The 25,525-nt window shown below is 60.1% G+C and overlaps 1 protein-coding gene across 4 annotated transcripts in view; it reads right to left on the bottom strand.

Annotated features, from left to right (window-relative positions):
- Cacna1a (calcium voltage-gated channel subunit alpha1 A) overlaps positions 1-25,525 on the bottom strand; it is a 181,275-nt gene that overhangs the window by 26,312 nt on the left and 129,438 nt on the right. For all 4 annotated transcript variants that reach the window (XM_071602072.1, XM_027955221.2, XM_027955219.3 and 1 more), the window contains 9 exons: positions 24,636-24,695; positions 23,932-24,038; positions 15,817-15,916; positions 13,829-13,989; positions 11,712-11,849; positions 9,963-10,164; positions 8,914-9,078; positions 5,942-6,052; positions 1,712-1,795 (listed from right to left, as the gene is read on the bottom strand). In XM_071602072.1, coding sequence (XP_071458173.1) covers positions 1,712-1,795; positions 5,942-6,052; positions 8,914-9,078; positions 9,963-10,164; positions 11,712-11,849; positions 13,829-13,989; positions 15,817-15,916; positions 23,932-24,038; positions 24,636-24,695 — 1,128 coding nt within the window. The remainder of the gene's footprint in view (positions 1-1,711; positions 1,796-5,941; positions 6,053-8,913; positions 9,079-9,962; positions 10,165-11,711; positions 11,850-13,828; positions 13,990-15,816; positions 15,917-23,931; positions 24,039-24,635; positions 24,696-25,525) is intronic.

Here is a 25,525-nt window from a genome sequence, read left to right as displayed (position 1 = left end):
ATAAGGAACTGATGGGATCAGTTGCACCAGTTCTGCCCACTCTACAGGAGAAGAGGTGACACAGCTGCCCGGGCGCAGGTGGCTGGTAGGGAGGGCTGCTTGGCTACCGCAATGGTCCTAGTATCTTGGCTCCTATGCCTTGCGGCCACACAGGACACACAGCTGGGCATCCGGCCCTGCAGATCTCTCACTGGCAAATGGAAGTTTCAACCAACTTCCTCCACTTGTCCTGGGGAGCTGAGCAGCCCTTCCCAGCCTCTTCACCCAAAGGGACATTGGTTTAAGGCTCTCCGGTGCTCGGTGGGTGGGATGGTGAGCTGTTATGACTGCCAGCGGGGCCCTGGGTCAGACGGTGAGGGTGAAGATCAGGGCCAGACCCTCGCTCTCTGCCAAGGAAGAGCGACCTGGGGGACGTCCTGGTGGGGAAGCCTGCAGGTGGGGGTGACTCCTCTAGAGAAAACCTTCAGGGCAGGGAGGGGAGTTCCTGGCTCTGCTGCAGCTGAGGGCAAAGAAGCGAGGCCGCGACGCCCCGTGTGCGGGTCGGGACACATCGGCAACGCCCCCTTCTCTGTGGTTCGGCAGCCATGCCAGCCTCCTGGAAGGTGGGGTGGGGGGTGGGCTCCAGGATCTCCTTCCTGGGTGACAGGTGGGGACGCCCTGGGGCTGCCAAGGTGCTCCCTAGAGTCACCAGGGCCCGGCTGAGTGACCAGGGCGGGTCTCTTCACTCCCCCCTGGTTGCCTAGGCCAGTGGGCGGTGCCTGTGGGGGGTCAGGAGGAGGGACGGTGGGCGGGCCCCTGCTGCTCTGTGGCTTTGGTGTTGGAAGTGGCCCCTCCGCACTTCAGCGCCTGGGCAGGTAACAGCTCCCCAGGTGGCCGGCGGCTAGTGGCCCGAGTCCCTTCCCTTCCTCTCTGTCCTTTTCAGGGAAAGGACATCCCCTTGGGGGATTCTCTGGTGCAGGAGCCCATCCACGGAGACTCTTGGCACAGCCGGGTCCTCGGCGGTTAGTATTATTTTTACTGTTATTAGGGCGCCTTCGATCCCCCCCGGCCCCAGCCTCCACACTCTTCTCCCTTCTGTTCCCCCTTGAGGATCTCTTCCCCACCATCTCCTGAGGGTCCCCAAGCCTGGGCTCACTAGCAAATGGCCAAGGAGAGGGCCTGGGCAGGACCTCTGGGGTCTGGGAACGAAGGAAGGGCTGTGGACGTGGGACCAAGGACCTGCCACCTCTTCTACGGGGACGTCTCCTGGGCCTGGGGCTAGAGGAGGGTGGGTGTCCTGGGGACTCTCCTGGGGTCCTGGGAGTGTCATCCCTGCCTTGGCCTGAGGACCAGGGTGCCCTCCTGCCTATGAGCCTGCGCAGAGAAGTGACAGCAGGGGGTCTGTCTGGCCCCACTGGGTGTCTGGATGGGCTAGCCTGGGGCCCTTTCAGGGCCTCCACGGCCCTTGACACACCTATCTGCATTGTTTGTTCACACTCCACAGCCGAGAGGCAGGGAAGCCCACCCTGTAGCGCGGCCCCCGCGTCTGGGCTTTGGATGCCCTCATCTCCCTGCCCTGTCCCCAGGGGCCCCGGTTCTCCCTGAGGTCCTGGCCAAGCACTGGCCGCAGCCAACTACGGCTGCCAGAATCTGTAGCGTCAGTACCCTCCCCCCCGCCATGCCACCCCAGTCCAGCCCCGAGACCCCAGAAAGAAGCCGGCAGGAGACTTACCCCAAACTCGGTCACGAGGATATCTGTAATGCTGCCCAGAACAGTCACAAAGTCGAAGATGTTCCAGGCATCGCGGAAATAATTCTAGAACAGGGACCCACAAGACAGAGATGCCAAGAAGGGCTCCAGGCCCCCGCCCCCAGCTGGCCCGGGGGCAGGACAGCTGGTGCCCGGGGACAGTCACACCCACTCTAAGGCCCTGCTGCCAATCTAGGGCTGCTGGAGGGCTTCCACTGAGTCCCCTCCCTGGAGCCTCCAGGCCTGGCCTTCCTCTGCTGGGGAGGGGGCTGCCCTCTGGGGCTGAGGCCATCTCGCCAACACTTCTGAGGACTCTCCAAGCCCTGCTTGCTCTATGGAGGACGTCACTGTTCCTCACAAGGCCCCCAGAGGGAAAGAGCATCACCCATTTTCACTCAGAGGAGGTCAGCAGCCGAGGGGTGGCCCTGCTCTGCACCCAGGTGAGTCTAGGTTAAGACCCTGCTGTGCTTACAGCACACCCACTAAGGGAGGGAAGGTTCTCGGTTCAAATCCCAGCTCTACTACCAGAGCTGTGTGGCTATGGGCAAGTGGCTTGATCTCTCTGTGCCTCCATTTCCTGATCTGGAGAAGGAGGACAGAGGTCACTGGGCACTGGAGGAAGGGCCTTGAGGCCTTCCAGGCACACACAGGGCTACACTTCCTGGCCCTTGGTTAGATGGGGCTGAGTGGCTGAGGTAGTGTAGTCACTCCTGCCTGTGACCAGCAACATCCAGATAGCAGCTATTCCATAAGCCTGGGTCGTGAGTAAACAGAAGACAAAAATCCCCTGTGTCGAGTGTGGGGGGAAAAAAAAAACCCAAACCACCTTTGTTGATTAAAGTCACTGAGAGGTAGGTTTTTTTGTTACTGCAGCTTAACTTGAACTATCCTGACTGATACATCTCTGGGCTGGTGGCTGGCTCAACTCAGACACCCTGGGACAGCTGTGTTGTTAAAATATTGAAATACCCCACACCATCTGATAAAAAAAACCCCAGCCCCGAGCCCCCTGAGAGTCCCCTGATCCCCTTAACTTGGCACTGAAATGAGGATACTTGGTCCTTTTGGACAGGGGCCCTCCTCCAATTTCCGAGACTGTACCAAGCAACACTGGGATCTAAGAATCTGGGTCAAACAGATGCCTCCCACCTCCAGGCTCTGTGGGACCCGTGGCAAACATGGGCCTTGTCAGTGTCCCCCCTGACACAGGCCAGGACCTGGGCCTCATTTTCAGTGGCCAGCGGAGGGCCTGACCCCAGGCAGCCCTGCAGCCTAGAAGGATCCACATTTCAGAACTACGCTTCCCTCGGAGTTGCAGCATCGGGCCTTGGGGTTCTGAGGGCAGAGTGGTAACAACTGTCACTACTGAGCATTCAGCAGGCGACACTGTTTGAAAACTGCCTGAGAGGAATTCAGGCACTTCTGGTGTGTGGCAGGGGTTGCTGGGACCTACCCACATCCCCGCGCATTTCAGAGGAGATGGGGCGAGTTCAGGGTGGTCTGGCCGTAGGCCCCTCTCTGTGGCCACCTGGCTACTTTGCCCCCGGGCCCCTGGAAGCGGCCTTGACTGTGACGGCGGCCAGGGAGGATGCAGCTCCCTCCTCCGCGTCCGTGCCCTCTGCTGCCACCTGGAGGCCCCCAGTGGAACTGATCCCCAGTGGCCTGGAAGTCCCCGACAGGGGCAGCTGCCCTCCTGCCCCTCCCCACCGCCCCCTCCCCTCCTGTCCTTGGCGAGATGACTTTCCAGACACATCCTTGCACTCAGTCCTTGTGGCAAGCTCTGCTCCTGAGGAATCCCAGGTGAAGCCAGCCCCCAGGTGTCTGGGGACCTGCCTGGAGCCCCGGGGTACGGGGCTCCCCTCTGTTGCTTGATTACAGCCGGGGGGGGGGAAGTTGGGCTTTGTCTAAAATGGGAAGGGGAGCTCTGGGCAGGATTGGCAAGGGCGAGGGAGACGGGGCCTCGGCCCCCACAGGAGAGCCGCTGGGTCAGTGGAAGGCCAGCTCCTCTTGGCCTTGGGACCCGGTGCAAGACCTCTTCATTGTCAAGAGCTGGCAAGGACACCAGGAGACCAGAGGACTTGGTTGGGGCCACACAGCTGGCAGGGGGCGGGGCAGTTCTAGGAGCCTGGGCCTTGATCTTCCTGTGATCCACCTGGGCCACACAGCCCATATGTGGCACCCGAGACCAGAATTCTGGGACGCCCCCGTCCACCAGGCTGGTGCTAATCCCTGTGCTTGACAGTCCTGGTGTGACTCAGATCCCCCAGGGAACTCACTGAACATCCACACACCGTAGTCCCAGCTGCTCAGGAGGCTGAGGCGGGAGGATCACAAGTTGAAGGCCTGCCTGAGCGACTTAGTTCAACCCCTAGCACCAAAATAAACAAATAACCCCTCCCCCATATTTAGTTGGGCTTGGTGGCTCACACCTAGAACCCCAGGAGGCTGAGCAGGAGGATCACAAATTTGAGGTCAGCTTCAACAACTTCGTGAGGCCCTGACTCAGAGCAGAAACAAGCTTTGCTCTACCTCTGAGGGTGTGGCTCAGAGGTAGGGAGAGTCGGCCTGGGCTCAAATCTCAACACTGTAAAGACCACACCACACCGTACAACACCACACCATACAACACCACACCACACAGCACAACACCACACCGTACAACACCACACCACACAGCACCGCACAGCACAGCACATATTGGTGGGCAGAACTTTTGGAGGTGGCCCTGGATGGTCATTCCTTTTTTTGGGGGGGATTGAACCCAGGGCCTTGGCCTGGGAGGCGAGCACCCTACCAACTGAGCTGTGTCCCCAGTCCCTGTCATTCAATTTTAGAGACCTCCCCAAGTGCTGCTGATGGGAGACAAAGCCATTTCTCTGGGGGACAAAGGCCAGTGGTGGCCTTTCTGACAGCCCTTCCCAGCACCTACTGGTGGTCCTCTGCACCAGGCTCCTTGATCTGGCGCTTCCAGGAGCCCTGTGGGGGAGGGGCCGGGGCCTGTGGGGGAGGGGCTGGGCACAGCCCTTGGTAGGCCAGGTGGGAACTCCGCTCCTGAGGGGCTGGCTGAGACCAGGGGCTGTAGGGCCTTCTCTCAGAGAGGGCAACTACATCAGCTGACGTCCTGGTTCAAGGTCCAGCTTGGCCACTCACTGGGGACCTTCGAGAGGCCACTTAACACAGTCACCCTAATCTACAGTTTGGATCTGAATGTGCTCCAAAGGCCTCTGTGTTGAAGCTTGCTCTCCAGCTGTGGCTCTACTGGAGGTGGGGAACCCTCAGGAGGAAGTCAGGTTCTTGGGGACGTGCCCTTGAAAAGGATACCGGGACCCTGGCCCTTCCTCTCCCTTTCTCCTTGGCTTCCCAGCTACCTTGTGGGGACCACTTGTTCTACCGTGCCCTCCCATGAGCCTCCCTGCAGGCTCAAAGCCAAGCAGGCCAAGCAGGCCCAGCAACCACAGACGGAGACCTTTGAAACTGTGAGCCAGAGTGACCTTTTTCTCCTTATAAGTAAACAACCTCAGGTGTTCTGTCACAGTAATGGAAAACTGACCAGCACATCTACTTTCAAGATGAAAGAAAACACTCGAGTTGAGTTAGTGGCTGGAGAAAAATAAAGAAGTAATTTTCTCCCATCTAATTTCACAGACACCTCCCCCTCCCCCCATCCTCAGCTCTCCTTGAGGCTGATGGTCCTGGCTGAGACTACATGCAGTAGAGGAGACGAAATCAAGTTAGCGGGTCATGGAACACATTTAAAAGAAAAAGAAAAATGGAGTCGAGGAGAATCGACAGCTTCAGAGCACAAGGCAGGTGGGGAGGTTGGACACTGACTTCCCGAGGCCTGGCTGAGGCTGTGTCTGGGTGCCGGGTGCTGGCTCCACAGTTAGGTGGACTCTCCCCGTGGATTGTGGGTAAAACTGTTTGAATCCCACAGACTTAGCCTCCCTGGTCTGTTTCCTTGTCTCTATGGATGATAATTACTCTCCCTCCCGTGGGATCCTTTGGAGGAAAAACTGAATCCTTATGCCCCTGGCCCAGGATGTCACCAAAGTGCCTGGTCTCACTGGTGTCCCTTGAATATCTGGGGAGGGGCTGAAGCCACGGGGAGCTGTGCAGCCGCCACCTGGGGGGGCCTGGGGACCAGGTGGAGAGACCCTCAGCCCCGCCCAGAGCGTGGCCCCCCCAGCACAGGGTAGAGCCCAGGCCACTTACCAGAATCCCAAAGGCCATGACCTTGAGCAGGCACTCCAGGGAGAAGAGCGAAGTGAAGACGATGTTGAACACCCGCAGGGCGTTCTCGTAGGCCACCGAGGCGCCGTAGAACTGGGGGGAGGGGGGATGTCAGCAGCAGCAGCACGTGGCCCTCGTCCTCCCAGGAGTGACCTGGGCCCGCGGCCAACCAGGCCCGGCAAGGGATGTGAGGGAGCACTGAGGGTCCTGACCCACCGCCCGGAGTCTTTTCACACTCATAGTCAAAACTGTCTTGAGCCCCGTCTCGGCCTCTGTGTCCTGGGCGGCCCCTGACCACGCAGGACAGTGTCCACCGCCCCCATAGCTGCCTCTTGTTCTTTTCCTTGTGCAGCACTGGACTGAGCCCCGGGTGCTTCGCCACCCGCTACCTCCCCAGCCCTTCTCATATATTTTTGAGACAGGGTCTTGCTAAATTGCTGAGGGTCTTCGAAGTAGCCCAGGCTGGCCTTCAACTTGTGATCCTCCTGCCTCAGCCTCCAACAGTGGCTGGGGTTATAGGTGTGCCCCACCCCACCCAACTTGTGTTTTGCTTTTTATTTATTTTTTAAACATTTTTAATACCTTTATCTAATTTATTTATTTTTATGTGGTGTTGAAGATGGAACCCAGGACCTCCCACGTGCGAGGCACGTGCTCTACCGCTGAGCCCCAGCCCCAGCCCCTTGTACCATTGGGTTTCATCCTCAGCACCACATAAAAATAAATAAAATAAAGATCCATTGAAAACTAAAGAAAAAATTTTATTTTATTTTTTAAAATTTTTTAAAACATATTTATTTTTTTTTTAGTTTTCAGCAGACACAACATCTTTGTTTGTATGTGGTGCTGAGGATGGAACCCGGGCCGCATGCATGCCAGGCGAGTGCGCTACCGCTTGAGCCACATCCCCAGCCCCCTAAAGAAAAAATTTTAAATTAAAAATACACATTTATAATTTTTAACTGACAATAATAATTGTACATTTTTATGGAGCACAGTGTGATAATTCTACACGTGTATACAACATGCAATGATCATAAAGGTAATTGGCGTCTCCATCAGAACCTTAGCATTTCTAGAACTCTCTCTCTCTTTCTGAGCAGGGCCTTGCAGTCTGGGGGGCCAGTCTAGTGCTCCTGGGCTCCACGAGCCTCCTGCCTCAGGCGCCTGTGTAGCTGGGACTATGGGGGTGGACCACACTCAGCTTAGATATCTCTCTCTCTCTCTCTCTGGTGCTGGGATTGAACCCAGGGCCTTTGCATGCAAGGCAAGCACTCTACCACCTGAGCTACAGCCCCAGCCCCTCGGCCTTCTCTTTTTTAAAAGCTTAATATCCTTTAAGATTTAAGTAAATCTTAAGTGAAAAAGTGCAACTGTCTTCATTCTTTTTTTTTATTATTATTATTTTTGGTGCCAGGGCCCGAACTCAGGGTCCTCGACCACTGAGCCACATCCCCAGCCCTATTTTGTATTTTATTTAGAGACAGGGTCTTTCTGATTGCTTAGGGCCTCGCCATTGTTGAGGCTGGCTTTGAACTCATGATCCTCCTGCCTCAGCCTCCAGAGCTGCTGGGATTTCAGGCGTGCACCACGGGCCCGGCAAAAGTTTTATTTTTAAGGAATACCTACTGAAGAATTCAACGGCACAGTCCTGGGTCTCCTATTTACAGTAATTAAACAAAACCCCAAAACAGCTGCAGCGTGGGAGGCCCGTCACCCAGAGAGTGTGCAGACGGCTGGCCGCGGCTGGGGTGGGGGTGGGGGTGGCCCGATGATGGGCAGGGCGCAAAACTTGGTGGATGTACCAAACGCCACCGATGGTGACTGAATGGTCAGGTTACATTGTGTCAACTGAACCTTAATTTTTTTTTTTCCTTTGGTGCCGCTGGGGTGGAGCCCAGGGCCTTGCACCAGCGCCCCGCCCGGCTCCCCGAGGCCCTGCACCTGGTTCACAGCCTTCATCCAGTGGGTGCGGGGTTGGGGGAAAGAGCACGGTGCGTGGTTCAGGCATCGGAGGACGGTCTGGGACGTTTTCCCCAGAGCAGGGCCACCGTGTAGGGGAGACCTCAGGGGGAGCTTGGTCCAGGTTTTTCACTATTCAAGAATTAACAGCCAGGCTGGGTGCAGAGGCCCACGCCTGTCACCCCAGCGGCTCGGGAGGCTGAGGAGGAGGATCGTGAGTTCAAAGCCAGCCTCAGCAACGGGGAGGCCCTAGACAACTCAGGGAGACCCTGTCTCCAAATAACTTACAAACTCGGGCTGGGGCCGGGGCTCAGCAGTAGCACCCCTGGGTTCAATCCCGGCACAAAAGAAAAAGAGACTGGGCAGGTGGTGGACACGTGCACATCGCGCACGAGGCCCTGGGCTCCACTCGGGGCTGGGGGAAGAACTAAGAGAACCGCAGCCTCCCTCCCTCCGTCCTCTGTGCCGGGATGAAGCCCGTCTCTGACGCCCAGGGGGGTGGAGGCTGCAGAGCGTCCTCTCCTCACCGTCCCTCCTCTCACTGACCGGGAAGCGGACGCTCTGGGGCAAGCAGAGCCCAGGAGCTGGCGCAGAGCTGGACTTGAACCCAGGCCCATGGACTTGGCTCCCACCCCAGGAGGCTCAAGGCCCCGAGGCCCCAGCCCTCTCCCTGCACTTCAGCCACCAAACGTCTGTGTGGCTTCTCGTCCCCTCTGACTCGGGCCCTTGCTGAACCTGGGGACTCAGGTGAGGGCTCTCTGGAGCCCTCGGGGGCAGGGAGGTCCGTCCTGCACGTCCACACTGAGGTCATCACCAGGACGGCGGTGAAGACGGGCACTCTGTGCAGTCGGGGGAGTCAGGGAAGGCTTCCTGGAGGAAGGGGTCTGCACATGCAGCTGGGCAGGCAGAATGGCGGGAACAGTGTGCAGGCAGTGGGAACAGCAGGTACGGCGTCACCCTGAGTGATGGGTGTGGTGGGCGTGGGGGCTCACCTTCATCATCAGCACGATGGTGTTGAGGGCGATCATGGCCATGATGGTGTACTCGAAAGGCGGGGACACCACAAACTGCCACATGCGGTACTGGAAGCTGCGCTTGTCCTGCGGCATGTGTCTGGTCAGCGGCTTGGCACTGATGGCGAAGTCGATGCAGGCCCGCTGTGGGGAGGAGGCCCACCGTGAGGAAGCGCAGGCAGCGGGGAGGCCCTGCGCTGGCCCCTGCCGACCCCACTGCTCCAGGAGTCCAGGTGTGCCTGGACCTCGGCTTCCCTAGTGATCCCCTGGAACCCCTCAGAGAAGGTTTATCAACAGCCTCACTGTCGCGGCCCAGAGAGGCTGAGCCACTTGCCTGAGATGGCTCAGCTGCTGCATGGGCCAAATCTGAATTACAACCGAGGTCTGACTTCGGGGCCTACCATTCTTTCTTACGGGCCGCCTGGTTTTCCTTCTCCTTTTCTTTGAGGGATAAAGAGAAGGAGAAATAGTGGCCACCGAGTCCGAGGGATCAGTAGCACAGAAGACAGGTGCACTGGGTCCTCTGAGCAGCCTGGGTGATCCCAGAAGGGCAAAGGGGCCCCTCGGTCCTTCCCGGTGACTAGACTTTCATTTGTGACCACTCGCTGGCCCTCCCATGGGAAGGTGCTGCTTCCCCACCCTCCCGACGTCCGACACGGACGTGGGGCTCCCTCAAGCTCAAGAACATGGGGCAAAAGTGACGGGCACGACTCAGGGCCCAGCCTCGAGAGCTGGGCTGCACATGCTCCTGCTTCACGCTGAAGCCTCCGTACCAGCCCGGGACAGGACTAGAGATGTCATGGAGAAGAGCCACCAACGGTTTGGACAGGCGATGTGAGCAAGAAGTCAGCCTTTGAAAATGCCCGGGGCTGCTCGTTACTGCAGCGGACCCTGGTCTGAACTGACCGATACAGTGAGGGGTGTTTTCCTCTGGAAACCCCAGCAGGGCTGCCCTCTGTCCCCAGGTGCCCCCAGAAGTGGGGTCCTGGGTGTGTGTGACAGTTTCCACAGGACGCAGGGGACGGCACCTCGTTTTTCTCCAGGCTGTATTCCTCCATCATCTTGTCCCCCTGTTCCTGGAAGGTGATGATGATCAAGGCCACAAAGATGTTGACAAAGAAGAAGGGGAAGACCACGAAGTAGACCACGTAGAAGATGGACATCTCCATGCGGTACCCGGGGCTGGGGCCCTGGTTCTCGAAGGTGGCGTCCACCGAGTGCTTGAGGACCCTGCGTGGCATGGTGGAGGGACGAGGAGGGCGGGAGGGTGAGGGTGGGAGGGACAGGAAGAGGAAGCCCCTGTCCTTGAAAGGCTGATGGAGGCCCCATCTCGCCTGCCGCGGATCGAGGGCCGATGATGTGCTGGGAGGGATTTTCAACGTTTGATTTATTTTCCTGGTGACCGTCTCAGGGAGGTCATTTCTGGCACCCTTCTGCACACGGAGAGCCAAGGCTCAGCAACGAAAGGGACTCGTGGAAGGCACCTACTCAGGAGCATCATGTTGGGATTTGAACCAAGTTAAGAGTAATGAATGGGAGCAAGCAGGGGGTCACAGGGGCAGGAGTTTGTCATGTTGGGGGGTAGTTTTTAAGCACAGTGCTGGTGTGTACTGAGAAGGTGTGACAGGATGCATGTGGGGAACACATATGTGCACGGAAGCCCTGTACAGTTGCAAAGGGTGTGCACTGCTTAAGAATTCTGTTTAAGCCACACCTTCAAAGAGTAGATGTGACAGATTTATGAGTGCATGATGATATATTTTTTTGGAAGGTCACTATTAGGTGCATTATTCAAACAAAATCATTAAGTATACGGTAATGGTTCTCTGGCAGGTGGGACTAAAGGCTGTCCAAGGGGTGTCTTTAAGAATTCATTCAAAGTGGGCTTGGGGATAAAGGTGCTGACAGCACTTGCCAGACTCTGCAGCCTTCATCCTGGCCTTTCAAGTCCTCTGGGAGGAGGACTAGGCCAGGGGTGAGGAGGGAGAGACATTTACCTTGGACACAAATTATGGGGGCTCCCAAAATACAAGAGATTAAGATAAAAAAATTGTGACAATTAAAAACATCAAAATGAATTCCACAAAGTCCACCGTGAGCCACATATCATGGTTCCAGGGATTGAACTCAGGGCCACTTGACCACTGAGCCACCTCCCCAGCCCTTCTTAAAATTTTTTATTTTGAGACAGGGTCTCGCTAAGTTGCTGGCTTTGAACTTGGGATCCTCCTGCCTCAGCCTCGCCAGCTGCTGGGATGACCGGCGCGCGCCACCACCGGGCCAAATACCAAAATTTTAAATAAAGACGGGGTCCACCCGGGCTTGCACGATCGGCTTTTCCTCTCTCACTCTGGTCCTGGCCCGGCTTAGGTGAGAGTGTCACCATGGCCCAGTGACATCCACAGCTCATCACAGGGACAGGTCGGGGAACCTGCCCCGTGGGGCCCTTCTGTGCGGTGCGCAGTCCCGAGATGCAGGGGCACATTCAGGGGGCTGAGTGATGTCCCTCCTGTCTCGGGGAGGTGGGCGCCCTGCCCTCCGAGCCCCGCCCAGGAGCCCTGTCCTCTGAGTCCCGCCCCAGCCCCGCCCACCGAGCCCCGCCCCAGCCCTGCCACGAACCCCGCCCCCAGCCCCGCCCACCGAGCCCCGCCCCAGCCCTGCCACGAACCCCGCCCCCAGCCTCGCCCTCCGAGCCCCGCCCCAGTCTTGCCACAAACCCCGCCCTCCGAGCCCCGCCCCCCAAGCCCTGCCCCCAAGCCCTTCCTGGGGTCACTTACTGTGGCCAGCCTTCTCCCGTGGACACGGTGAAGAGGGTCAGCAGGGCCCACAGCACGTTGTCGTAGTGGAACTCGTATTTCTTCCACTCCCGGTCCCGGGCCTTCACCTCGTTCTTCTCGTAGAGCAGGTACTTGCCGCTGCCGAGGGGGGGGGCCGTGAGCCAGTCGGGACTGGACTCGGCTTGGGCCCCCAGGGACGGGAGGAGGAAGGGGGACACCAGCCCAGGCAGCCCAGAAGCAGTGACCCCGATGGCTCCTCCTGCGCTTTCTGGGGGGCTGTACGTGGGTCCAGATGGGGACCAGGCTGCCTGGAGATGTCCCCACCCTGCACCAGGGAAAGGTCAGCTCCCAAGTGACACCTGGTGGTGTTGATTCTTGGTGCTGGGCTGGAACCAGGGCTGCTCCACACGGGGCCACATCCCAGCCCTTTTTATTATATTTAATTAATTAAAAATTGTGCAGTCCCGGGATTGAACCCAGGGGCACCTGACCTCTGAGCCACCTCCCCAGCCCTTTTCATATATTATTTAGAGACAGGGTCTCCCTGAGTCTCTTAGAGTCTTGCTAAGTTGATAAGGCTGGCCTTGTACTTGCAATCCTCCTGCCTCAGCCTCCAGAGAGGCTGGGATCAGCCTAAGTCCCCGCATCTGGCTAGGATCCTTCCACTTTTTGCAGCCAAGTACCAGTTTACCCCAGTGGCAGCAGTGACATCCTCACATCCTGGGTTCAGCACCTGGGGGTCAACCAACTAGGGACTGAAGGAATTCTAGCAGAGAAACAGCACAGCCTGCTGCAGTGTGGGAGGTGTGGCAAGTCCCTGGGGGGGAGTGAAGTCTGCAGGACACCCCCACGGGTACCGAAGCACCTTCCTGGGCTGAGCTGAGAGACTCCACTGGGACTCTGATTTGGAGGGGGTTGAGGCCCGGAGTCCCTTTCCCACAATTGCAGAAAGCTCTGAAAACTAGACCTCTTCCTCCTGACTCAGGAGCTGGTAAGTGACAGGCCACAGACCATATCTGCACCACGTGACATTTCTGTCGACCCCCAAGCTAAGGATGAGTTTCACAATTTTAAATGGTCGAAAACAAATTTTTAAAATGCTGCTGGGGTGCAGGAGAACCACAAATTTTCAAGGCCAGCCTTGGCCACTTAGCAAGACAAAAAAATACAAAGGGCTGGGGAGATGGCTCAGTGGTACAGCACTCCTGGGTTCGATCCCCTATACCAAGGGGGGAAAAAAGTTCTCATGACAGGTGAAAATCATATGAGATTTGCACTTTAGTTTCAGCCAGGCCTGGTGGCCTGAGGCTGCAGACTTGGTTACTTGGGAGGCTGAGGCAGGAGGATCACCTGAGCTCATGAACTTTCGAGCAGTATGGGGCAACACAGCAAGACCCCGTCTCTTAGAAAATAAGTCTCATTTCCAGAAATGAAGTCCGATTGGAACATAACTAGGCCTGTTCATTTACCACTGGCTCTTTTTTTTTTTTTTTGGTACTGGGGATTGAACTCAGGGGTACCCGACCACTGAGCCAATCCCCAGCCCTATTTTGCATTTTCTTTAGAGACAGGGTCTCACTGACTTGCTGAGGGCCTCGCTGTTGCTGAGGCTGGCTTTGCGCCCACGATCCTCCTGCCTCAGCCTCCCCGGCCACCTGGCTCTTGACAGAGAAAGTTTGTCTCCGGCTGACCTCACTCACTTGGCCACAGCTGGTGGACAGGGCTCACCCCTTGTGGGGCAAATGGTTTCCTGCATCAGGAGGACCGTCTCCTTGGCCTCGGGGCTGCCCTGGACACAACGGACTGTCAGGAGGGCTCGGGGCACACACTTCCTGCATTCTGAACACACCTGCCCCTCAGCCTCCAAAGGAGGGAGCAGGGACATGTACTGCCAGACCACGCCTCACCAGGGCAGCCACCAAGAGGCCACCAAGAGGCCACCGAGAGGCAGAGCGGTTCCCACTGATCCCGCAGCCACCCCGGGGCTTCAGATGACCAACCTTCCTCCTCCAGAGCCAAGGCGGCCACCCTTGGTTCACCCCCAGGCTCAGGCCCAAGAGCCACGTCCCTGTCCCCGCGGTCCCCACTCCGGGGGCTGCCTGGGGAGGGACACCCACCGGCAGTCCTTCTCGAACTCCTTGGACTCGTCGGTGCAGTGGAAGAACTTGCCCTTGAAGAGCTGCACGGCCACCACGGCGAAGATGAACATGAAGAGCATGTAGACGATGAGGATGTTGAAGACGTTCTTGAGCGAGTTCACCACGCAGTCGAACACGGCCTGCGGCGGAGGGGCGTGAGCGCGCCAGCCACCAGGGGGCGCACAGCGCTCCTGCGGTCGCCACCCAGGGACGCGCCCGGCCCCGCCGCCTTAGGGAGTTTGGTACGTGAGGGGGCATCTTGGGCCAGTCCCTTGCAGATACAGAGGGAGGCCTGACCTGCTACCTCACCGCGGAGGTCAGGCCCAAGTCACTCAGGGAGGGTCACCTGGCTGCGGAAGTGTTGGAGCTGCTACGAGTCCAGTCTCGGGTGTCCCCCTGCCCCCTTCTCCTTGGCACTGAAGAGGGAACCCGGGGCACTCTGCCACTGAGGTACGTCCCCAGCTCTTTTTGAGGCAGGGTCTTGCTAAGGTGCTGAGGCTGTCCTCCAACTTGGGGACAGCCTGAGCCTCCCGAGTCGCTGGGGTCACAGGTGGGCACCACCAACGCCCAGCCTCGGTCTTGGGTTTCCATGCGTCTGAACCCCTGGGCGGCTGCCCCTTTCCAATTCGGCGCGTGGCTCTTCAACTGGGGCCCACAGCACGCTCAGAGCCTCTCCAGGGGAGGATCCTCACTGGAGAGGCCTCTGCCTGTCAATTCTGTGTTCCTGTCACCACAGCCCCGGCTCCCGGTGCCCGGACTCGTGGCCTCCTCCCTCCTTCCTCCCGGGCAGTCAGGGGCTCTCTGGATTTGAGGTGACCCTGTGCGCATGACGCAAGACGGACCCCTTCTGCGCCCCCCAGGAGCCAGGGTCCACCCCCGGCAGCTCGGCCCCAGCGCTCTCCCTGGCCTCCCTGGGCTCCTCAGGGCCCTGCCGGTTCCACCTCAAAGGCACCAGGGGCTGCCGCAGCCTCGTGGGACACAGAGGCAGGGTCCCCAGTCGCCTGGGAGGGGGCTCATGGCTACCAAAGGAGCATCCCAACGCTAGCCCTGACCCCAAAGGGCAGCCACAGTCCCTCTGGTTGTCACAGAGCCAAGAAGGGACACCACCAACGGATTCCAAATTCCCAAGGGATGCTGCCTCCGGAGGGGACATCAGAGGCTGGTTTGGATGAGGCTGAACCTCGGGTCACAACCTCCTCCCCATCCTCCTCAGTGCTGCTCTGACTGCGGTGTGAACGTCTGCCCTGGTCACTCTCCAACCCGGGCACACAGCACGCTCAGGGCCGCTGGCCGCAGCCGTCCTTGGCTACGTCTTAATGACAGGATCTTATTTTCTTCCAACAGATACGCATTTTACCTTCTGTGAGCACTGGGTTCTGGAACTTGAGAGAGGTGAAGCCGTACTTCCTTTCAAAGTAAATTCTCTTAAGTAAAATTAATAAATAAGCTGGCTTGATCGGAAGCCAGTGGCCGACCTGACAGATCCAGAGAACACTGGTGGCCCTCGGGTGGAACAGCAGTTGTTGGAAGGCTAGGGTTTGTTTTCCGTCTTTTTTTGGAACAAGGAGCTTTTGGGAATGTGGAGTCTGGCTGTTTTGCTACAGGGGTCTGGGGGCCTAGACCAGGCAGGTAAGTTAAGAGGTCAGGGAAGACCGGAAACCCAGCTTCCTGCTGCCCTGACGAAGGCTGTGCCTGTCACCCACGGGGCACCCTGTGAGGATGAGGGAGCGGGACCCTGAAGGCAACACATTTCACCTGGTGGGAAATTACACACGGAGGCCTTAGGTCTTGCCCTTCACCGCCACCTGCAGGCCATCTGCAGTGACACCCAGACCCGTAGATGAGGGCGGTGCTGAGCTTTACCAGCGGCTCCTTGGATCAGCGGTGGGGGTTTTGAGCAGTGCGTGACTTGTTCAACTTTACGCTGCCAACCTGACGGGCCCCCTCCCCACGCGCCCCAGTCTCACCTTGAGCTTTGGCAACCGCTTGATGGTTTTAAGAGGTCGTAGCACCCGCAGGACTCGGAGAGATTTGATGGTGTTGATGTCCTTCCCTTTGCTATTGCCACTGTGGACGGATGTTAGGGGGAGAAGGGAAGAGAGGCTGGGTGTCAGGCTGGGAGGCGGGAGGCCCCAGCTCCGGGCGCTCCCACCCTCCCCTTCCCAGCGGGGGCTGGTTTCCCACTCCCTGCTCAGGGAGCCGCCAGCAGTGGGTCTTGTGGCTTTATTTTCGGGGTTTGCTGAAGGCTCTGCCACTTGGCTGGACCCGAGCAGGTGCCCGAGTGGGCCCCAGACCGGCACGGGGAGCTCGCTGCCCCAGCCCCAAATGCTTGCATGGCCACCTCTAGAAAGCGCCTGGCCTCGGGGTCTGGTGGCCAGAGCGTCACTTAGCCACCGTCTTGGGGGCTCCTAGCAGATGGGCGTCCCCTCTGCCCAGCAGGACGGGGGGCATTTAAAGTGGCCCTCAGGCCAAGGCCCCCTCCGCGTCCCCGGCCCACGGGGCAGCAGCCGCCCTCCCAGCTGCCGGGTCGCGCCTGGTTCCACGGCGCCTGAGCCCTCTTTGCCAGGGAGGTGACAGCAGAGCAGCCTGGCCCTTCGTGTGCCACCCAGAGACACCACAACACCCTCGGCCACCACCCTTCAGACTCCAGAGGACGACGCTGGGTGGCCCAGGCTGTCAATGGCACTGACCCAGGTGACCAAGCCAGAACCCGAGGCCGTGCTCAACCACCTGTCCTTCATCTGCACCCCTGAGGTCACGGCCTGAACGTCCCCGTCCCTCTTGGCCACCCTCTGAGGTCAGACCCACCCCTATTCCCGCCCACCCTCTCCCCCAGTCTGGGTCTCCTCTTCCATCTTTTTTTTTATTTTTTGGTACCAGGGATTGGACGCAGGGTCACTTGGCCACCGAGCCACATCCCCAGCCCTGTTTCGTATTTTATTTAGAGACAGGGTCTCACTGAGTTGCTTACGGCCTCGCTGTTGCTGAGGCTGCTTTGAACTAGAGTCCTGCCTCAGCCTCCCGAGCCCCTGGGATGACAGGCGAGCGCCACCGCGCCCGGCTGCTCTTCCCTCTTTTCTGTACCCAGTGGCCAACGAGGGTGGCCGGCTTGCTGGGGCCTCTGAATTCTCAGAAGAGCAAGTGACTTCCAGGTGTGGCCTCAGGGCTCCTGGAAACCTGTGCCCACTTCCCTTCCCGTGCACCCTGGGCGCACCTCCCCTCCCTGGCCTCCCGAGACCTCCTTGTCCTGCCTCCCTGCCTCCGGCTCCGCCAGCCTCCGGGGCCATTTTGGGAGTATCTCAGCCTTGGGACAGAAGGTTCCTCAAACCCTCCACCCGGGCTGCGACCTCCTCGGTGGCCATTCTCCATGTCACCGGGTTCTTCTCCCCACCCCTCGCTTGCCCCTGTCGTGAGGTTCAGGTCGGAGTCGGGGCTGCAGACCCCGACCTCTGGGCTCCAGAGACCCCAGCCTGGCGCCAGGGCGTCCAGTGCGAGAGCGTCTTTCCCGCCATCTGCTCCCTCGGGCTCCCCCCTCTTGTTTCTCGGGGACCCAAGGGGACGCCTGGGCCTGCAGCTCGGGGGCCGTGGTTTAAACCCAGGTCCCCCTCATGAGCGCGGGGCTGCGTCCCACACGGGAGACACGAGTCCATGGGGGCAGCCACCGGGGGAAATCGGGGCAGAGCAGGACACGAATCCAGGACCCGGGTCGTGCGGGGAGATGGTTATTTCTTGGTGGCTTTGGGGCCTTACTACTGAGAGGAGCCGCCAAGGGCTGAGGAGCCCCTGGCACCCACCGGCTCCCTTTGGAGGAAGCACCGGACACAGGTGCAAAAGTGCAGGTCTCTGGCTCCTGCGTCGGAATCAGTTTGACGCCCGTGGTTCTGGCTCAGGCCGCCACCTGGTATGAGTGGCTGAGGCTGGCCTCGAACTCGCCATCCTCCTGCCTCAGCCTCCAGCCACTGGGATTCTAGGCGCGGGCCCCTGTGCCTGCTAAACTCCCCCAGTACTGAAGACTGGGTCCAGGCGCCCAGCACCACGCCACACCCCAGCCCTCTACATCGCTGAGCAGACACTGGCCTCTGGAGACACAGAGGCGCCCTGAGGAGGAGCCAGCTTCCCGGCACTGGGCGGGGTGAGGGTCCCCTGGGGCGGGGCACATGCCCCCTGGAGCCAGCGCCTGCTCCCTCTGGGGTCCTGGGGACCCTCGCGGCTCTCACCGCCGCCCTGCCCCGGCTCCCTGAACCTGCTGAGCTTGGACCTGGGAGGACACCCCTGGCCGCTGTGGTCTCCGCAAGAACCGGCGGGTCGCGGTGGGGGTCACGGCTGTGGCCCTCGGGAGCAGGTTCTGGTCACCTCCATAGACAGGACAGCAGCAAGGACACAGGCCACAGAAGAGACCCAGAGAGCGAGAGACAGAGAGAGCGAGAGACAGAGAGAGCGAGAGACAGAGAGCGAGAGACTTTACCGTGTGCTGCTCCTGGCGAGGTGGCGTTGGAGGGAGAGACAGATCGTGAGCGGCCTCGGAACAGACACTGGCCACACCTGGGTGCCCCAGCCACCTGGGCTGAGGGGCAGCCCCCCGGCTCTGCCCCTGGGGTCCATCCTTCCATGGAAGCCCCTCCCCCTGGTCCCCACCCTGGGCAGGCCACAGTCCGTCCCAGTGGCAGGACGCCCCAGAGCTGTCAAGGTCACTGCCAGGGGCTGTGGGAGCCTCTTAAAGGGGCAGCATTTGGGGGAAGGACCTGGGTTTGAATTCTGCCTGCCTCTGCCTGGCGGTCCTCATCTGTGACACCGCCGGTGGCCTCCAGTGTGCCCCGCGGCCTTGGCATCACAGGTCAGCAGAGGCCACCCTCAGGGTCCTCTGCACCGGCCGCACCCTCCAGGGCCGCCCTGGAACCAGGCTCAGTCTCAGGGCCAGCCTGGGGCAGCCCGAGGCCGGGCCTGGGTCTGCAGCACCTGACGAGCCTTGAGTCCACTCCGGGCACCACCAGGCTGGACGAGGGCAGGGCGCGAGGGATGCGGGAGCCCCGGGGCCGTTGGTAGGTGTTTAGGCCAATCTGCCTCCAGTCGCCACGGCAGGGGCCTGTGGTCGCTCCGAGGGAGGCTGAGGCAGGGGGGTCTCCTGAGCCCAGGAGATCGAGGCCAGCCTGGGCAGCACAGAGAGACCCTTAAAATAAAACAAAAAACTGCCGACTTGAAAAGGGAGACGCTTCTGAAGTTTCGGCCGCTACCCTCTCCAAAGCACGTGGTCCTCAGGGTTCAGCACTTGAGAATTAAGTGACACACGTGCGATTGTGTAGCTTCTACTTTCACGACTGGGAGGCATCCGGTGACAGAATGCCTCAACTACTATTGACCGCGTCTTCTGAATGTCACCGCACTTGCCTGCAGGAAGATGGCACCATTATGCCAATTTTCCAGATGAGGAAACTAAAGCCCAGAGAGGGAGACTGATTTCCCAAGGGCACACAGCCAGGAAGTGGTAGGTTGAGATTCAAACCCAGGTGCATTATCTTGAACTCTGATGTTCCTGTTTCATGAAATATAAGAAAAATGGTGCCCTCGTGGGTGGGGCAGATAGCCTGAGGGCTCCTCTTTGGCTTCCTGGAAGTGCAGCTCCTAAGGATGCAGGAGCAGCTTGATCAGGGTGCTGTGCCACCTGGGATGGCCCGTGGTCCTGCCCTGGGGGAGGAGTGGCGGCCCCAGATGGACCCTTGGCAGCGAGGGCGGGATTATGATCTGCCAGCTGCCGAGGAATGTCAGCTGGCTGCCCCATGCATGGGCACAGAGCGGGACCCGCTGGCCCAGGGCTGGTGAAATGGTGCGTTAATGGTGGTCACATGGATGTGGCTGGTCAGTGATGAGGGACACACACACCACACAGAGCTGTCTGGGCAGAGGGCAGGAGCGGGCAGGAGGGTGGACACGGGCAGGAGGCTTCGACACACCCTCGGGGGACCCAGGGCGTCTCCCACACCAGAGATGGGGCCACAGTCACAGCAGTGGGGAGGGGTCCCTTGCCTCGACCCACCAGGGCCGCAGAGCCACGGGCAGCCTCCTCCTCGCAGCCCCGGCTCCCGGGTCCTGGGGTCTGTCTGTGGCCCGCGAGCTCGCGGTCGGGGCTGGGGCAGGGGCGGCTCTGTCGCTGGGACCGCAGAGTCCACTTTGGAGGTCTGTGTCCCTCCCCAGCCCCCCGGGGGTCAAGACTGCACCCGGGCGACTCTCCTGCCCTCCAGCCCAGGGTCCCTAGCCAGGGGGACACGAGGAACGAGGACACCCAGACCCCTGCACATCCAGACAGCAGCTGGACGCGGGAGCCGGTCCTAGGAGAGGAGGCTGGCCCAGTGCTGGGGAGCCCTGCCCTCCCCGTGAGCAGACGGACACACAGCAGAAGACCCGAGAGGAGCAGAGCCGCGGGGCCTCGGGGCACCCGCTCCACGGACACCACACGTGATGACAGGAAAGGACAACACGGTCCTCACAGGGCCACACGCCTCAGGCAAAGGAGGTCAGAAACCTGCGGCCAGGGGGCGACTTGGAAACTACCTTTGGGATGCGTCTCTCACCCGTGTCCCCATCGTAAGTGAAGCATGACTGCACTTAAGAGAGTCTAAACAGTCCGTCCATCAAGGGGCCGAGTCTGTGCAACACTGAGACCCTGGCGGGACCCTCTTCCTCCTCCTCGTTATCACTGTGGGGCTGCGTGGGACCAGCCCTCGCTCCGCCCGCCCCTAACACCTGTTTGAGCAGATTGGGTCTGCTTTAAAGCGAGGTTCCCAGCTTGCAGACCTGGTTGCAGCCGTGGTACACACGGCCAGGGAGAGAGACCCCGGATAGGGTGCTGGGTCCTCTGCAGCCCCCCTGCAGAAACGGGGGTCAGCTTGGGAAGGGGACGTGGCGGGCAGCAGGAGGGTCCCCGGTGTGGAGGACAGAGTGGGTGAGCCGAGGCTCAGCCCGGGGCCTGTGAGCAGAGGGCGAGACCAGCACTCGGCAGCGTGTGCACAGAGGGGAGACCCAGGGATCCCACCCACCCCACCCCGTCTCCTGAGCTGCTGCATCCTGAGCCCTTAGGGCTGCCGCAGACCCCGGCCCGAGGCCACAGGAAAGGTGGCCAAGGCCTGAGCTGGTCCTCCCGTCTGGGCTCTGCCTGGGGACATGTCTCCTGTTGCCAGATGAGGACAGAGTATTGGCCTTCCCCAGGCCACAGCTCAGGGTGACCTCAGGGGGTGGGAGGAGCATAGGGAGGGGGAGGGGAGGAGGAGGGGGAGAGGGAAGTGGAAAGGGGGAGGGGGAGGTAAAGAGAGGGAGGGGGAGGGGAAGGAGGGAGGGGAAAGAGGGAGGGGAGGGGGAGGTGGAAAGAGGGAGTGGGAGAGGGAGGGAAAGAGAGGGAGGTGGGGGAGGAGTGGGGAAGAGAAAGGGGGAGGGGAGAGAGAGGGGGAGAGGGAGGTAGGGGGAGGAGGGAAGGGGAGGTGGAGAGAGAGAGGGGGAGAGGAAGGGAAAGAGAGGGAGGGGGAGGGGGAGGAGGGAGGGGAGAGAAAGGGGAAGGAGGAGGGGAGAGGAAGGGAAAGAGGGAGGGGAGGAGAAGGAGGGAGGGGGAGGGGGAGGGAAAGAGAGGAGGGGAGAGACGAGGGGGAGGGGCAGGGAGAGAGAGGGAGGGGGAGGAGGGAGAGGGAGAGAAAGAGAAGGGAGGGAGAGGGGAGGAGGAGGGGGACGGGAGGGGAGCTGTCGGTGGAGGGGGCAGTAGGGCTGGGCTGGGACCTGCAGGTGGCTTCCTTGACATGGCTCTCTGGGCTGAGCCTGGTACAACGTTCTGGCTTCCTGGAATCCAAATTTTCTCAGGGTCTTGCCAGGGGACCTACCAGAGGCCCTGGGGGTCCTGCTTACATACATGGGAGAAGGACACGGGGCCACATTTCATCACATTCTCATGGACACTACATATTGCCTAAAAATATATTTAGGAGACAAGTTGTGTCTTGTTTGTATCTTACGTCCCCTGGGTTTGCGTCAGTCATCAGCGTTCTATGCCATTTCTGTTTGCATCCTTTGCTATCTGTTGAGCTTCAGTGTTTCTTCTTGATTTGTGGTTGTTTTTTATATATTAAGGACACCAACTCCTTGTCTCCTTGGTGGCAACCTTTCTCCCCTAATTTGCTGTGCATTTAGTGACTTGGTCTCCTCCAGAGCATCTTAATGATACTGTAGCTCAACTTCCTGATTATTGTCATTATTGTTTTTCCACCTCTTTGCTCTGGCTGTCCAGTAAGTCATGGCCTTAAAAAGAGGGAGGGAGGGAGGAGGAGAAAGGTGGAGGGGGTGGGCAGAGGGAGAACAAAGGAAGAGGACAGGAGTGGGCGGTGTGGCCTGTGGCCGGGAGAGGGACAAGGTGTGCCTCTGCCCCGCCCTGGGGGGTCCTGACCCCCTGGCGACCTCCTGGTCCTCTGACCCCATCCTGTTTCCTGGGAAGAACCTCAGCGAGGCCCACTTTTGCCTTAAGCCGGAAAGGGCCACTGTCCTGTCCTCCTCACAAGCCCAGCCCTTCCTGTCTGGCCAGGAGCCACCCAGGGGACCCCTGCACTTGCCGAGAAGGGAACGAGGAGACGAGGCACGGGGGAGTCTGGGGAGAGGGGGTCCCACCCTGGCAAGACCCTCCTCCCTTCCGGGGCTGATCCACTGTGATGGCCACAGGGGACCTGAGGGTCCCCCAGAGCCTCAGGATGTGTCCCCGTGTCGGAGTCAGGGGATCTCCAACCTGCTGCAAGCATCTATAGCACAAGGGATGCAGGCTGACCACCAGGCCCAAGGGGCTGCTGGCTGGTCAGCTCGTGGTCACCGTCTTGGAATGCATGTCCAGAATTAGGTGTCACCTCGAGACGCCCACCCAGAACTCAGATGCCACCTGGCAGTGGCTGCTCAGCTCTTGGGGACCATCTGGGAATGGCTTTCCAGAAATCAGGTGGCCTTTTAGGGTGGTGACTGGGCCCAAGGGTGCCATATGAAATGGTTACCCGGAATTTGGGTGCCATCTTGCCGTGGCCACTTGGTTCGTAGGTACCATTTCAATGGCCACGTAGAACTTGGGGACCAGTTTGGGATGTCCACCCAGAACTCGGGGGCCATCTAGTAGAATGGTCACCTAGAACTTAGGTTCTAGAACTCAGGAGCCAAACCTTGGAATGGCTGCGCAGCCCTTGGGCACCATCTTGAGATGACGACCGACGCTTGGGAGTCATTTGGAATGGCTGCCCAGGACTCAGGGGCACGGGGGAGTCTGGGGAGAGGGGGTCCCACCCTGGCAAGACCCTCCTCCTTTCCGGGGCTGATGTCTTGGGATGGACATAAGGGCTACCGTCTCGGAACGGATGCTCAGAATTGGAACCATGGTCACTTAGTTCTTGGGCGACATCCTGAGATGGCTATCTAGAACTTGGGTGCCATTTTGGAACAGCCACCCAGAACTTGGACACCTTAGGCTCTAGGGTGCCCTCTTGAAATGGCTGCCCAGAGCTCGGGTGCCCCTTGGAAGGGCTGCCGGGAACTCATCGGGTGCCATTTTGGAGTGGGTACTAAGCGCCATGGTGGCATCTTGGAAGGGCTGCCCAGCCCCTGGGCACCATCTGGGAGGTGCCATGATCCAGCCCTGCGGAGGGCGGAGGGTCCTAGGACTGCCAGGAGAAGGGAAGACACAGGGCCATCGGTGGACAGGCCCGGGGCCTTCAGGCACGGGGCGGGGTGTCATGCACACTCATCCATGATTGTCTTTTCAGGGGCACCCCAAAGAGACAGAGGTTCTGGGGGGGCTCGCGGAGCAGAGGGGAGATGAGATGTCCTGCAGCACGGCAGGAGGCCGGTGGCGGGCCATTGCCGTGGGAGGAGGAGAAGGGGGATGCCCGCTCCTTCTCTCTCCGGTGACGTGCACAAAGCCAGTGGAAGCTCCTCCTGGTGACATGCGGCACCTCCCGCCACCCAGAGCCCACGCGCCCCATCTCTACGCCCTGAGAGCAGGTCCCCTGAGCCAGCAGGTGGTCTCAGGCTGAGGATGGGGGCCAGGAGGCCAGCGGAGGCCTCGGGTGGGGACTTACGTGAAGGCAAAGGCCACCAGGGCCCCACTGACCACTATGAAGTCGAGAATGTTCCAGAGGTCGCGGAAGTAGGCGCCCTGGTGCAGGACCAGCCCCAGGTCGATCATCTGCGGGGAAGAGCAGGCGCTGAGGTTCGGCCCCTGTGGCCCGCGGGAGGAAGTGCAGGGGACAGGGGGACGGACCTCCCGCTGCAGCCGGGCCTGGGGCAGGAGCGCGGGCCCTGCGTGGGGGGGCGGAGGCCCCACCCGGTGACAGGCAGCGAGGGTTCGCTGGTTCCAGACCTTGGGCTGCCCCTCGATCGGGTCCTCAGCCAGCCCTGGGGGCTCTGCCTTCCCAACCCCCAGGAGTCTGTCCACTCCTAGGCCACCAACCCGTGCCGCCCTCATGGTCCACCAGGGACCTGCGCTGGCTTCCAGGTCCGCCCGCCCTCAGGTCTGTCCTGCTCGTAGCCGCCAGAGGGCGCCGGCGAACACCTAGCCCTGCGCCCCCCCCTCCCCGGGCGCAGAGCCCCGCGGTTGGCCGCCCCCTGCGCGGCTCCTCCAGGCCGTCGCCGTCGCCCTTCTCCCCTCCCTGCCCCTCTCCAGACTCTAGTGGCCGCCCCTCGGCCACATGCACCTGGTTCAGGCCTCGGGAAGCCGTCTGCACCCGGAGGGTCCTGGGGGCTCAGAACCCCGCGGGGCGCTGGCGGCTGTCCCCGCGCTCACCTTGATGACCATCTCAAAGGTGAAGACGCCAGTGAAAACGTAGTCGAAATATCGCAGCACCTGCAGGGGACATGAAGAGGGCACGGGATCACCAACCTGCTCCAGCAGAGACCCCTCCAAATGCTGCAATTGCCCATTGGTCTGTGAGGCCCCCAGCCAAGTCCCCAAGGAGCAGAGTTTCCACCCGGAGGAAGCATATCTGGCATATATGGTTGGGCAGGGCGTGCACTGCACAAAAGCCCCTCCCACCCCTAGATTTGTAGGTTGTGAATGAGACTTTCCAGCAGATGGCAGCAAATCCCATGGAATCCCTCCGTGAGGACGGCGGGCACCGAGGCCAGCATCCAGGGCGCCTGGTATGTTTGCCCCAAGCTCTACGTGCGCTGAGGGGGCCCTGGGCTAGTTCAGGGGTAACTGGATCCAGTCCCCACTGCGTCCTGGTTCCGCTGGGTCCCTGGGCAAGGTGTTGTTTCCGTGGTGTCTCCTAAGCACTGGGGACCTCCTGACTGCTTGCTGTCACCCTCTGTGTCCCATGGCCACGCTCTCACCAGGGTGGGAGATTCTCGTCCACCCAACCCCACGGTCTCAGCCTCGACCAGTTCCTGCCTGGATGATCACCGAACCTCAGCCCTGACTCTCTCTCCACCGCGCACAGCCCGGCTTGGTGGTGACCCAGGCGTTAGGGTGTGGCCTGACCCACGGTGGCACTTAAAGGCCTGGTAATTACTGGACACGGCCACCGGAGGGCGCCTGTGAACACCTGCGTCAGGCTCTCGCCCCTTCCTGGCTCCCGCGACTGGGATGCAGTCCGGTCTTCCTGCTGGTCTAGCGGCTCTGCACGACTTTCTGGTCACCTCCCCAGGGACACGGTGCCCTGCTTCCGCCCTTCC

Source organism: Marmota flaviventris, chromosome 1, assembly GCF_047511675.1.
Source record: "Marmota flaviventris isolate mMarFla1 chromosome 1, mMarFla1.hap1, whole genome shotgun sequence".
Taxonomy (NCBI): Eukaryota; Metazoa; Chordata; class Mammalia; order Rodentia; family Sciuridae; genus Marmota; species Marmota flaviventris.
Note: the sequence above shows the minus strand (reverse complement) of the source record. Positions and strands in the feature narration are given on the sequence as shown.